At 41.7% G+C, this 12,580-nt stretch overlaps 1 protein-coding gene across 1 annotated transcript in view; it reads right to left on the bottom strand.

Moving 5' to 3' along the window:
* Positions 1 to 12,580, bottom strand: part of LOC145412616 (uncharacterized) — a 140,872-nt gene that overhangs the window by 95,294 nt on the left and 32,998 nt on the right. Inside the window, exon 2 of the mRNA XM_080282534.1 lies at positions 11,863 to 11,929. Within this exon, the coding sequence (XP_080138660.1) occupies positions 11,863 to 11,929 (67 nt within the window). The remainder of the gene's footprint in view (positions 1 to 11,862; positions 11,930 to 12,580) is intronic.

Below are 12,580 nucleotides of genomic sequence, written 5' to 3'. Positions count from 1 at the left end.
CGATGAAGAACATTAAGTTGGGAAAGGCCCCAGGAATTGATGGAGTGTGTGGTGAAATGCTTAGGTATGGGGGTGAGATTGTTGTGGAGTGGATATGGAAGTTGTGTAGATTGGCTTGGGAAGAGGGAAGAGTTCCAGAGGACTGGAAATCAGGTATAATTGTTCCTTTATACAAAGGAAAAGGAGAGAGAGAGAAGTATGTGGTAACCATAAGGGTATTTGCCTACTTAGTGTGACTGGTAAAATATATGGTAGAATACTCACTGATAGGGTTAGGCATATGGCAGAGGAGCTAGTTGGAGAAGAACAAGGAGGATTTAGGAAGGGAAAAGGGTGTGTAGATCCGATATTTGTTCTAAGATGTTTAGTGGAGAAGTATCTAGAGAAGGGAAGGAAAGTGTATGCTGCCTTCATGGACTTGGAGAAAGCTTATGACAGAATAGATAGGCAAGGTATGTGGAAGGTATTAAGAATATATGGAGTGGAGGGGAAATTGTTGAGTGCTGTGAAGAGTATGTACGTAGGAGCTAGGGTTACGGTGCGAGTGGATGGTGAGCTGAGTGAGTTCTTTGATCTCAATGTGGGACTGAAACAGGGTTGTGTGATGTCTCCATGGCTGTTTAATATATACATGGATGGGGTTGTAAAGGAGGTGCAGGGTAGGGCAGTGGATGTGGGGGTGGCTCTAATGAATGAGGATGAGATTTGGAAGCTTCCGGTGTTGCTGTTTGCTGATGATACAGTACTGTTGAGTGAAGATGAATGGGAGTTGCAAGGTTTGGTGAATGAATTTGGGACAGTGTGTAGGAGGAGGAATCTGAAAGTTAATGTAAACAAAAGTAAAGTTATGGTGTTTGAGAGGAATGAAGTCACAGAGTGTGCAGTGAGGTTGGATGGTGAGGATATGGAGAATGTGAGTGCATTCAAGTACTTGGGTAGTGTGATGAGTAAGGATGGAACTTTGGGGGATGAAGTGCGTGAAAGGGTACAGCAGGGAAGGAAGGTTGTTGGTACACTGAAAGCAGTGATGAGAAACAGGGAGGTGAGTATGGAAGTTAAGAAGTCACTGCATGATAGTATTGTGATCCCTACCCTGACGTATGGAAGCGAGGCATGGACCTTGCAAGAGGGGAACAAGTCAAGAGTGAGAGCAGTGGAAATGAGTTACTTGAGAGGAGCATGTGGAGTGACGTGGAGGGACAGGTTGACGAATGAAGAAGTGAAGGAACGCTGTGGGGTGGATGTGGATGTGGTTGAGAAGATTAGGAGAAATACACTGAGGTGGTTTGGACATGTGAAGAGAATGGAGAATGAAAGACTGACTAAGAGGGTGTATGTAGGTGAGGTGGAGAGAGGGAGAGGGAGAGGCAGACCGAGGATGAGGTGGAGGGATGGAGTTGAGAGGTATATGAGGGAGGGGGGGGGTGAGTTGGGGGGAGGGTAGTCAAATGGTGAGTGACAGAGCGACTTGGAGGCGTTTTGTCTGCGGCCACCCTTTGCGGGATTAGGGCGTCGGGCTATAGATAGATAGACATTACAAATTTAACCTGGCTGTGGAACGCCACTCTTGTGGATGCCACCCAAATCATCGTAACTTAAATATATCGTTTCAAAATCCCTTGTTCAAGACGCAGCAAAGTACACATATCAGTGCACAGCTTTCATTACATACGGTACTTAAAGTTTCTACCTTCCTTACAGACCATCAAACTCCCTGTCACAACATTCAGTTCAAAGATACACACTGAGATAATGTATTTAATTGCACCTTAAATTCGCTATCACTAAAAAAAATAAAATGATTTGCTAAATATTCTGAACTTAAATAAATAAATATATATATATATATATATATATATATATATATATATATATATATATATATATATATATATATATATATATATATATATATATATATATATACACACACACACACACACACATATATAAAATATTTTAATGTGTCCGACTCTGGGCAAAGGCTTCAGGGCCTATATCTCGGGGGCAGTAGCCTATCCCAAGGCCCAGTAGTCCTCCTACACCTCCACATGTCACCACTTCGGCGCTAACACCCACCGTCCATATTGAATACACGCTAGTGCTGTCTCATACAGGACTGGTGTATTGGTAGTAGCGGGGGTACTTTTATGACGTGTCGGGGGGTCATCTGGTAGATCAGCAAAGTCTGCTTTTATGAAATTCAAATCCTTAAACTGTTCCTGTCCCAGCCAGGATTCGAACCTGGGTCCATCAGGACTGCAGGCCGCCTCTCTACCGATTCAGCCACATACGCACATACATACATACATATCTATCTATCTGTCTATCTATCTATCTATCTATATACACTTTCACAGCAAAGGAAAAAAAAAACTTGCACTTGGTCAGCATGTGAAATCCGTTTGGTAAGGCCGTGTCCAGTGCCGGCCTATCATTACTTGTTACTTAGCGGGATGGATGATGGACATAAATCTACAAAACATTTCCGTCTAGCAGAAGGGTACATAATATTTTTACGTACGATTTAATTTAATGAATAACTTTCCCTGCACGTGTAAAGGGAGGACAGACTTTCTTTTTTTTTAATACTTTTAGTATAAAGATTATTTTGTCGATGAACATTATTATTTTCCTGTAGTTTATAAACTAAAATGTGTAAAAACTTTCAAACAGCAGTAATGGCGTAGGGATGGTTAGTGTGCAAAGGCCTGAGGGTGCTAATGTGGAGGGCAGCACCTCCTCCCAACCCCCGCCGCTGGTCTTGCTGCCTGGCAGGACAGGTGTTGGCTGGCACGTGAGTCCTGCCCACGTGGTGCTCCAGTCCTGTCCTCATTCACATCCTCACCTTCACCCACACCCTTACTTCCCTACACTATCTTTCATTCTTTACCCTTACACTAGCCGTCATCATCCTATAGGACCTACACACACACACACACACACACACACACACACACACACACACACACACACACACACACACACACACACACACACACACACACACACACCTAAAGAAGTATTTCTTAGAAGTTGATTGGGAAAATGAGCTTAGAGGACAAGATTTAAATGCTGTATATAAAAAATTTTGTGAATTTTATGAAATAGGAGTCTAGAAGTACATCCCACAGCACAAAGAAGTAGATAAGAAAATACAGAAATGGTTCAATACAGAATGTAAAAAATCAAAAGAAAGAAGAGATTTGTTGTGGAATAGATACAGAAGACACAATAGTGAAAGGGCGCATAACAATTACAAACAGGCAAGAAACGACTATACAAGAATAAGGAGGGAAGCCCAAAAACAGTTTGAGGAGGATATAATAAATAAAAGTAGTGATCAACCAAAGCTGTTTTACAGCTATATCAGAAGCAAAACCAAAGTAAAAGATATAATACAATCCATTACGGACGAGGGAATCACTTATACACATGAGAAAGATATTTGTGAAGCACTAAATAAGAATTTCCAATTAGTTTTTACAGAAGAAAAAAATTTTGAGAGGGACTATGTGGAACACGCATGTCCACACATACTACAAGATATACAAATAGCAGAAAAAGTAATACAGGAGGAGTTAAGTAGATTAGACAGAGGAAAAGCAAGTGGTCCTGATGAAATTTCATGTTGGGTATTACGAGAATGTGCAAAGGAGTTAAGTAAACCATTATTTTTAATTTTCAAGAAATCCTTGAGTCAAGGGAAACTACCTGATATTTGGAAAAAAGCAAATATAGTCCCCTTATTCAAGAAAGGAAATAGACAAAATCCTCTCAACTACCGACCAGTATCATTGACCAGTGTTGTAAGCAAGGTATTAGAAAAACTTATAAGAAAAGCTTAGGTAAATCATCTAGAAGAACACAGTATGATAACAGAAAGACAGTTTGGTTTCAGAAAAGGAAAATCATGTGTTACTAATCTGTTGAGCTACTATGACAGAGTAACAAACACAATACAGGAAAGGGAAGGATGGGTGGACAGTATCTATTTAGAATTCAAGAAAGCTTTTGACACAGTACCACACCAAAGACTTTTATGGAAGCTATACCATCAAGGAGGAATTCGAGGCAAACTGTTTTGTTGGATGCAAGACTTTCTCATAAAAAGAGAAATGAGGACAGTACTAAGAGGAAACTACTCATCATGGAAAGAAGTGACTAGTGGAGTACCACAGGGTTCGGTGCTGGCACCAATCATGTTTTTAGTGTACATAAATGATATAAACAGTAACACTGGAAATGAGAGCTATCTGAATATGTTTGCAGATGATGCAAAAATACAAAGGAGAATTACTAGCACAGACTCTTGTAGGGAGCTACAAGAAGAATTAAATAAACTTCATGAATGGAGTAGTACATGGCAAATGGAATTCAATGTGGACAAGTGTCATGTAATCAAGTTTGGTAAAAGTGGAAAAAGACCTGATTGGGATTATAAGTTAGGAAATAAAACCCTATACACATCAGAAAGAGAGAAAGACCTAGGTGTGATTATCAATAACAGACTATCTCCGGCTGACCACATCAGCGAGAAGGTACGGAACATGTATACACTGCTTGCAAATATGTGAATAGCATTCACATACATAAATGAAGACATGCTAAGAAGGATAATAACATCATTCATTAGACCAACCCTGGAATATGCATCAATAGTCTGGAGTCCTCATCTCAAAAAGCACATAGACAAGATTGAAAAAGTTCAAAGGGCCGCTACAAGATGGATACCAAGCTTAAGGGACCTAAGCTATGAAGAAAGACTAAATAAACTGAAGATACCAACACTACAGGGGAGAAGGAAAAGAGGTGACATGATAATGCTATATAAGTGCATATCAGGAAAGGAGAAAATAGACATAAATGATTACTTAACATATGGAGAAGCATCAGCAAGAGGACACTGCAAAAAACTGCATAAGAAGAGAGGTGATAAAGACGTAAGGAAATTCAGTTTCCTAAACAGAGCAATTGATCAATGGAATGCACTACCGAATGAAATAGTGTGTGCCAAAACAATTCACAAATTTAAGGATATGTACGATAAATATGGTTTAAGACACGGGACAGTACGAGCTTGACTCATTCCTGTAAAGATACAATTAGGTAAGAACAATTAGGTAAGAACACACACACACACACACTCTCTCTCTCTCTCACCCAATACCAAAATCTACACGTACACATGTAGTACACAGTTTTATATTCTGCACATACAAAAGTTCCTGTACATGTTGCACTGTACATTGGAATTATTGCAGCACAATCAGCAGGAAACAATGTGACACCATTCACAATGGATACCGCAAAATGGCCGTTGTTCCTGCCCTACGCTGCTCTGCTTTCATAAGAATACCATAAATAACTTGCAACATCTGCTTTTTTATGCATAGTAAGTACCGTTGTTATTCAGAAGCTGTATGCTCATTGCATATACTGTAAGGGTCGGCTTGCATACGCCTGATGCAGACGGGTAGCTCTACTACAAATGTTCACGCTGTGTTTTAGGGGTCCTGTGGGGGAACTGAGTCGTAGGGGCGGGGAACACCATTTTGTCACTGGAGAAGTATGCTGCTCCCACCCACTGCTGCATGCATGAGCAAAGAAACGGAAGGCTTTTGGAGTGTAGGGTGAGACGTGTAGGGGGAAACCGTCGTAGTGGCTGTTTGTGTGGCAAAGTCAGTACGGTATTTATCATCATGGGAACCTCGGTAGGGTGCCAGTATATGAAATCACGTGAAAGGATATATCACTGCGTCCTCAAATGTCCACTCCTCAGTGCACTGTTCATGGTATAGCAATAACATGACACAAGACGTGAATGCTGTGAACGCTGTGTATTGTGTAGGTGAATGCTGTGTACGGTAATCAGTTATGATGGCATTATTGCATCATTTTCCCCAAACCTCTCATCTTACCGCAGTAAAATCGCATGGTGGTTGTTAGTATAGAATATCGCTGTCACAGGTGACGGATGCGGTTACGTTAGCTCCGTTTCTAACCCAATGTAAATGAGAATTACCTTTGCGCTATGTGAACCTTCCGGTGATTGTCAGGAGAAAAGTCATCGCAATGAAACAGCTCTAGTATCAAAAAAGAATATTACACCTAAATGATAACTGTTTACCTTGACGCCATGAGTGGTTTGTTTAATTAATTGATTTTGCACCACATCTGGAAGACCGTCAGGTAACTATCACATTCAACCAAAATGGTGCACCACTTTGCAGGGATATGTGTTTTCATGTGTTCCTAAACAACATGCCGGTATTTCCTCACTAGTGGTTTGGCAGAAGTGGCCAAAGAGCGGGCTGTTACTAATGGTGCTCCTGTATGTGTGTGATATGTAGGCTATGGTACACACACACACACACACACACACGTGTGTGAGTATGCATATATGTATGTAAAAGGTATGTATATATATGCATGTATATATCTTTTGTATATGCATATTTGCATGTATGTATATACTAATATGTATGCATGTATATAGGTACAGTACATGCATGTATGTGTTCCAGCTGTTTCCACTCATTTCTTTATTCCCACACCCATTTCCTGACTCCTCACCCTCCCACCCAGGTACTTTAATCCGTGGAGGATATTTTAAAAATAAACCTTCATCTCATTCAGACCACTGATGATACAACATCCATTTTCAAAAGGTATACTTTCCTGCCCCAACCCCACTATCCAGCAAATGTTCAGCCCATCCCGCTGTTCACCACGCCCATTTCGTTATGCTCTCCCCTTTGACGGTTTCATGATGCGACGTACAACACGAAATCGACGATTTTTTTTTTTCTTTGTGACACGAACTGGTTGGCAGATCAGATATATTTTTAATAAACGTTTCTATTAAACTGGTCTGATATAATACTACTGTGGTGTCATAGAAACGCGTATTCTACATTACCTAATTTGTAATATTAACCAACTCGCATCAGCAGGGCGTTAAACGCTGTATTTCCTGGCCATCCCTGGGTAATTTTAAGGTAGCAATGTTGTCTCTATCCATATTCTTCGTTACATTAAAAGTTTCTTTTACACCTTGTTCCCAATTGTTGTTTTCATTGCAACTTTCAGACGAATTAAAATGCTGTCTCAAAATAATTAAATGTCATGCAAAAAGATCTTTTATATTCTAAAAAATTTTCAGTCACTTGGTTATCACCCCGGACAGGGTCTGCTGCTGAGTGCTCACTGCAAAATCCATTTGTTCTTGTGACTGGTCTGCATATAGTTTACCGTACGACTAATTCAATCTGTTAGAACTTTTGTATTATAATGGATTATAGTGGTTTTAAAATAATTCTTGGCATGTATACACAGGCACATAACTTGTTCATCATAATGCTCTGGCATAGCCCCCTTCCCCCCCAAAAAAAAAAAAAAAAAAAAAAATCCTGACAGGTAAATAATGTGGAAAGGATTCATTAATTTCATACACGGTAATTTTGTCAGTAATCCAAAATAATTCTGTAACATGTGAGGCATTGCGACTAAAGTCAGATAATTTTAGTATGCTCAAGAGAAACTTAAGGCATCAAAGGTGCTAAAAACTACGTTTTTGTTTGAAAGGAAGAATTTCGTATTTAGTCCAACTTACGATGAACTATTTTACAGTTCATAAAAAATCATCAGGGTCAAACAGCGAAAGCGAGAAATAAACCAACTGATTTGTATCAGTGCAACCCTGGACAGGAGTGACCCCTTATACGATGAACGGTTATAAGCAGTGACCACTCACAATATAAAATTATAGCATAATACATGCGAATTAGCTTCATTAAGAAATGAAGAAATGTAATAAGTCCAAACTCGTATTCTGTAAGTGATACAATTATGACTGGTAACAACAATACCGATTAAGTTATTCTAGGTAACGAAAGAAATAAACTACAACAGACATTTAAAGAACTGTGTTTTATTCCAGATACCCAAACCAGTCAGGCACGAGTTGATTTACAGCATGAAAACTACCAGTTTCATAAATTCAGTTCCTACAAGTAACGGACAAAATTTGGTCGAACAGGAGTAGGGGCAGGAGTAACGGTGGAGGTAGCAGTGAGGGTACCGGTTGTGGGGAGCTGGTGGTGATATTAAGGGTAGGGGGTGTAAGAAGGGTAGGGGGTGTAAGAAGGGTAGCGGTGTAAGAAGGGTAGCGGTGTAGGATGGATAGAGGATGTAATAGGGGTAGGGGCCGTAATAAGGGTAAGGCTTGTAATTAAAGAAAGGGTTGTAATTAGGGAAGGGGTAGTCACAAGGGTACGGATTGTAATATGGGTAGGAGTGTAATAAGGGCATGGTATTATAATAAGGATAGAAGTTGTAATAAAGGTAGGGGGTATAATAAGGGTACGGTTGGAGGTGTAATAAGGGTAGGGGTGTAATTAGGGAAGGGGAAGTAATAACGGTAGGGGTTGTAATTAGGGTAGGGGTTGTAATTAGGGTAGGGGTCATTGGCGTAGGGGTTGTCATTGGGGTAGGGGTTGTCATTGGGGTAGGGGTTGTCATTAGGGCAGGGGTTGTCATTGGGGTAGGGGTTATAATTAGGGCAGGGGTTGTCATTAGGGCAGGGGTTGTCATTGGCGTAGGGGTTATAATTAGGGCAGGGGTTGTCATTGGGGTAGGGGTTATAATTAGGGCAGGGGTTGTCATTGGCGTAGGGGTTATAATTAGGGCAGGGGTTGTCATTGGGGTAGGGGTTATAATTAGGGCAGGGGTTGTCATTGGCGTAGGGGTTATAATTAGGGCAGGGGTTGTCATTGGGGTAGGGGTTATAATTAGGGCAGGGGTTGTCATTGGCGTAGGGGTTATAATTAGGGCAGGGGTTGTCATTGGGGTAGGGGTTATAATTAGGGCAGGGGTTGTCATTGGGTTACGCATTGTCATTAGGGTAGGGGTTGTCATTGGGGTAGGGGTTGTAATTAGGGCAGGGGTGGTCATTAGGGCAGGGGTTGTCATTGGGATAGGGGTTGTCATTGGGGTAGGGGTTGTCATTGGGGTAGGGGTTGTCATTAGGGTAGGGGCTGTCATTAGGGTAGGGCTTGTAATTAGGGTAGGGCTTGTAATTAGGAGAGGCGTTGTAATTAGGGCAGGCGTTGTCATTGGGGCAGGCGTTGTCACTGGGGCAGGGGTTGTAATTAAGGCAGGGGTATTGCCAATAAAGGATGTAAGGGCAAGGGCTGGGCTTGCAGTAAGAGGAGGGACTGAAGTTGTTGCTGGGTATACAGGTCAGTGGGGATGTGACCACCTGACAAGACTGCCCAGGGATACTATCGTACAGGATTGAATGTTGACCCAGAGGAAGAGACTGACGTTGGCACAGGAAGGGGCTGACACGTCTAATAATGACAAAGAAGCAGGACAGGACAGGTACAGGGCGTAGGGCAGCAGTGGTGACACAGGAGGGGCGGGTGTGGCGAGCCCAAGCGTGAGGGATGGTCACGTGGCTGTCCTGACACCGACCAGCACCACTAGCCTGACGTCATGCCTGTGCCGCCCTGCCCTCTGCCCTCACCCATCACCTCACCCTAAAGCCCTCTGTCTTGTCTTGTCTCACGCGGACATGGCCGCGGGTAGGAGCTAAGTGGCGCGCTGGGCTCTGGGAAGGTAGGGAAGGGAAAGACTGACGAGATGGGAAGGAAACTACAGTCCAAGATGGGGAAGAAACTAGAGTCGTAGAACCGAAAGTGAAGAGAAGCATAAGAAAACGCTAACCATTATACGATCTCTACATTGTGAGGCGGAGACGCAAAAGATAAACCACAGGCAAAAGGAAGGAAATGTAGAGCATGCAAGAAAAAAAAAAATGAAAAAGAAGGTATGAATGCAAAGTAGAAGAGAGTGGGGGGACACGAAACTGAAGGAGAGGCAATACAAGGCAGAAAGGACAAGAGGTTTTTGGAGAAAACTGTCAAGAGATCTAGAGATTAAGAGCGCCAGAGCGAGATCTAATGCTTTTGGTGGACTATTTATGACTATGAATGAACTATGACAGGAAGGGTGCCACAGTGGCTGGAGGAGGATAGGGATACGAAGGCTGGGAGAAAACTAGGGTGAGAAGAAGAGAACAACTGGGAAAGGCAAAGGTGAGGTAAAGAAAGACGAGGAGAAAGGACAAGAAGTGACATAAAGAAAGAAAAGAATCGCGATTAACAGAATGACTCATTTAAAATGGTCCAAGCCAAACTCTTCCAAAGCATTCTGTCTCTACAGAGAGACATTGCAAATATGATTTTACCTCGTAAATAATGCCATGTCATAATGATATACAGTATAAATGAACAAGAACTCGACAAGCTTTACTGAAAACTGTTGGTTCCTTGCGACAGAGGTACTCAGTGTATGCTCCAGTGGAAACAGTATTAAGCTGTTGCCCAAGCGGGCGCAATTTCGTTCCCAGGTCTGTGCAGGGACCAGTTGATAGACATAACGAATTTCGTTAAAAAAAAAAAAAAAAAGTCTACTGACCTTCAGTAAGGCACACCAACATATGAAAATATCCCCACTAACAGTCACCTGTCTTGAATAAGAAAGCCCTAGGATGTACTCAGTATGAACGGTGGGTATTAGCTCCGAAATGCTGACATGTGAAGATGCGTGTCACGCAGGACTGACCACGGCAAACTACTGTCTATTATAACCAGAGCTGAAACATGAAAAGAAAAAAAATGTAGAATCACCCACGATATTACAGACCCACAGAGGCAACTCATACTGAAATTCAAAGCTTTAGCTTGTTGCCCTTCTTTACTTGTAATCTTTTTTCTAATAAGTGTTAGCTACTTTTTATAATTATCATTTGTCATGATTATAAAAGTCGGGAATATGTTTCGAAATAAGCTTGTATGCTAAAGACACGTATAAGAGTGGGAACCGGTATGAATAGCCACTTATTGCCTGGTAAAAGGTGTTATCATTCATCATCTGCTCTTGTAAAACATCAGAGTACTCGGTTTGAAATTATAACCACAAACACTGATCAACGGATGCCCAACACGCGTATCTCTACCCTCACCTAATAAATTCTTTGAGTTTACAAAGCAGAGGAGAAACTGAAATAAGGGGGAGAGGTAGAGCGATTTAGGCTGTGATAAGGAAGGGCAGGAGTGATGCAAGGCGAGACAAGAGGCAAGGTGACCCTGCCCTCCCCCTTCTACCAAAAGGTCGTACAGCCCGTCCCGTCCCGTCCCCGCGTCTTAGTTCTGGATCTGGGTCCACGGACCTTATTCGTATAGCATCTTAGTCAGTTTCGACAATGAATATGTCTCCATAACAACAAATTATGATTAGGAATCGACTGATTTTGTTTTGTCTTATTTTCACACGAGTTCAGTGTAGGTGGGTTGTGAAGTGTTTGGTACCTGTATTATTTAACACATAAGTATAAAAATATATATACGAACATAATAAAAATGAAGAGAATATGCCCCCAGGTGACTTGTCCCACCCTGACGTCACTGTGAATGTGGCTGTCTGACAGCACCCTTCCCACTAAACAACACCCCCTCCCCCCAAACCCCGCCAACACTACCACCACCACCACCACCGTCGCCGCGCGACACAAGAACTGGAAACAATACTGCCTGCGCGTGGCAGTATAATATTGTTTTTGTGCGGTCTAACAATGCGAGGATGAAGATAGGGAGGATGAAATCATAGCCCATGGTTTAACACAACATGACAATGGGGTCGAGGAGAAAGGTCATCTAGCAAGTTTGTGATGGTAGGGTATCTTGTGAAATGCTTCAGAATGCTTGGATATCGTTCCCAAATATGTGATATAAAGAGGCTGGTCATGGTACAAACATATACATTACTGACCAGTTACGACACCACAACTGCACTTACCCGAACCGCCTTTTTCTTTGTGAAGCTGTACTCGTCATCGTCATTCAGGGGGCCGAAGTTGAGACTTCTGTGGAGAAAATAAAAACAGTTAGTACCGGCAGCTATAATACAGTATATATATATATATAGATATATATATATATAGATAGATATATATAAATATATATATATATACACGCTATGTGTATATAAGATATCAGCGTATAATCTGAAAAGGGAGGTATGAGACGCTAAAAGCCTCTGGTACTGAATAAATACAAATAGAAGATGGAATGTTCCAAGATTTCATCAACAGCAATACAAAAGAACTACACCAATTCCGGCAAACTAATAAAGCTCATCAAATAATTTTCTAATGACCATTCCCTGAATATACATGTAGAGTGCAATGATTTTTTTTTTTTTTTTAGTTGTCGCTGAAGGCCAAACAGGAGGCTTACATGACAGCAAAGGGATACGTTGACGCATACATGGGACGAAAGTTGTACTGAATACAACTGCAAACACAGGTAGGACACACAACACTACTTGTAAAATAAGTAAATGATTAAATAAATACAAAATTGTATCATACAGAACAAAAAGATACACAACAGAAACACGAAGGCCCTATTCACACTATAGGGACGGTCACGTTCCACTCTCGCTTTGCTCACGGTCCTGGTGCATTCACACGTCCGGTCCGCTCTCGCTTCGCTCACGGTCCCGTCATCCCCTC

The sequence above is a fragment of the Coenobita brevimanus genome, chromosome 93 (genome assembly GCF_032717465.1).
Source record: "Coenobita brevimanus isolate Jiangsu-jjx chromosome 93, ASM3271746v2, whole genome shotgun sequence".
NCBI classification, from domain to species: Eukaryota; Metazoa; Arthropoda; class Malacostraca; order Decapoda; family Coenobitidae; genus Coenobita; species Coenobita brevimanus.
This window is presented reverse-complemented; position numbering and strand designations above follow the sequence as displayed.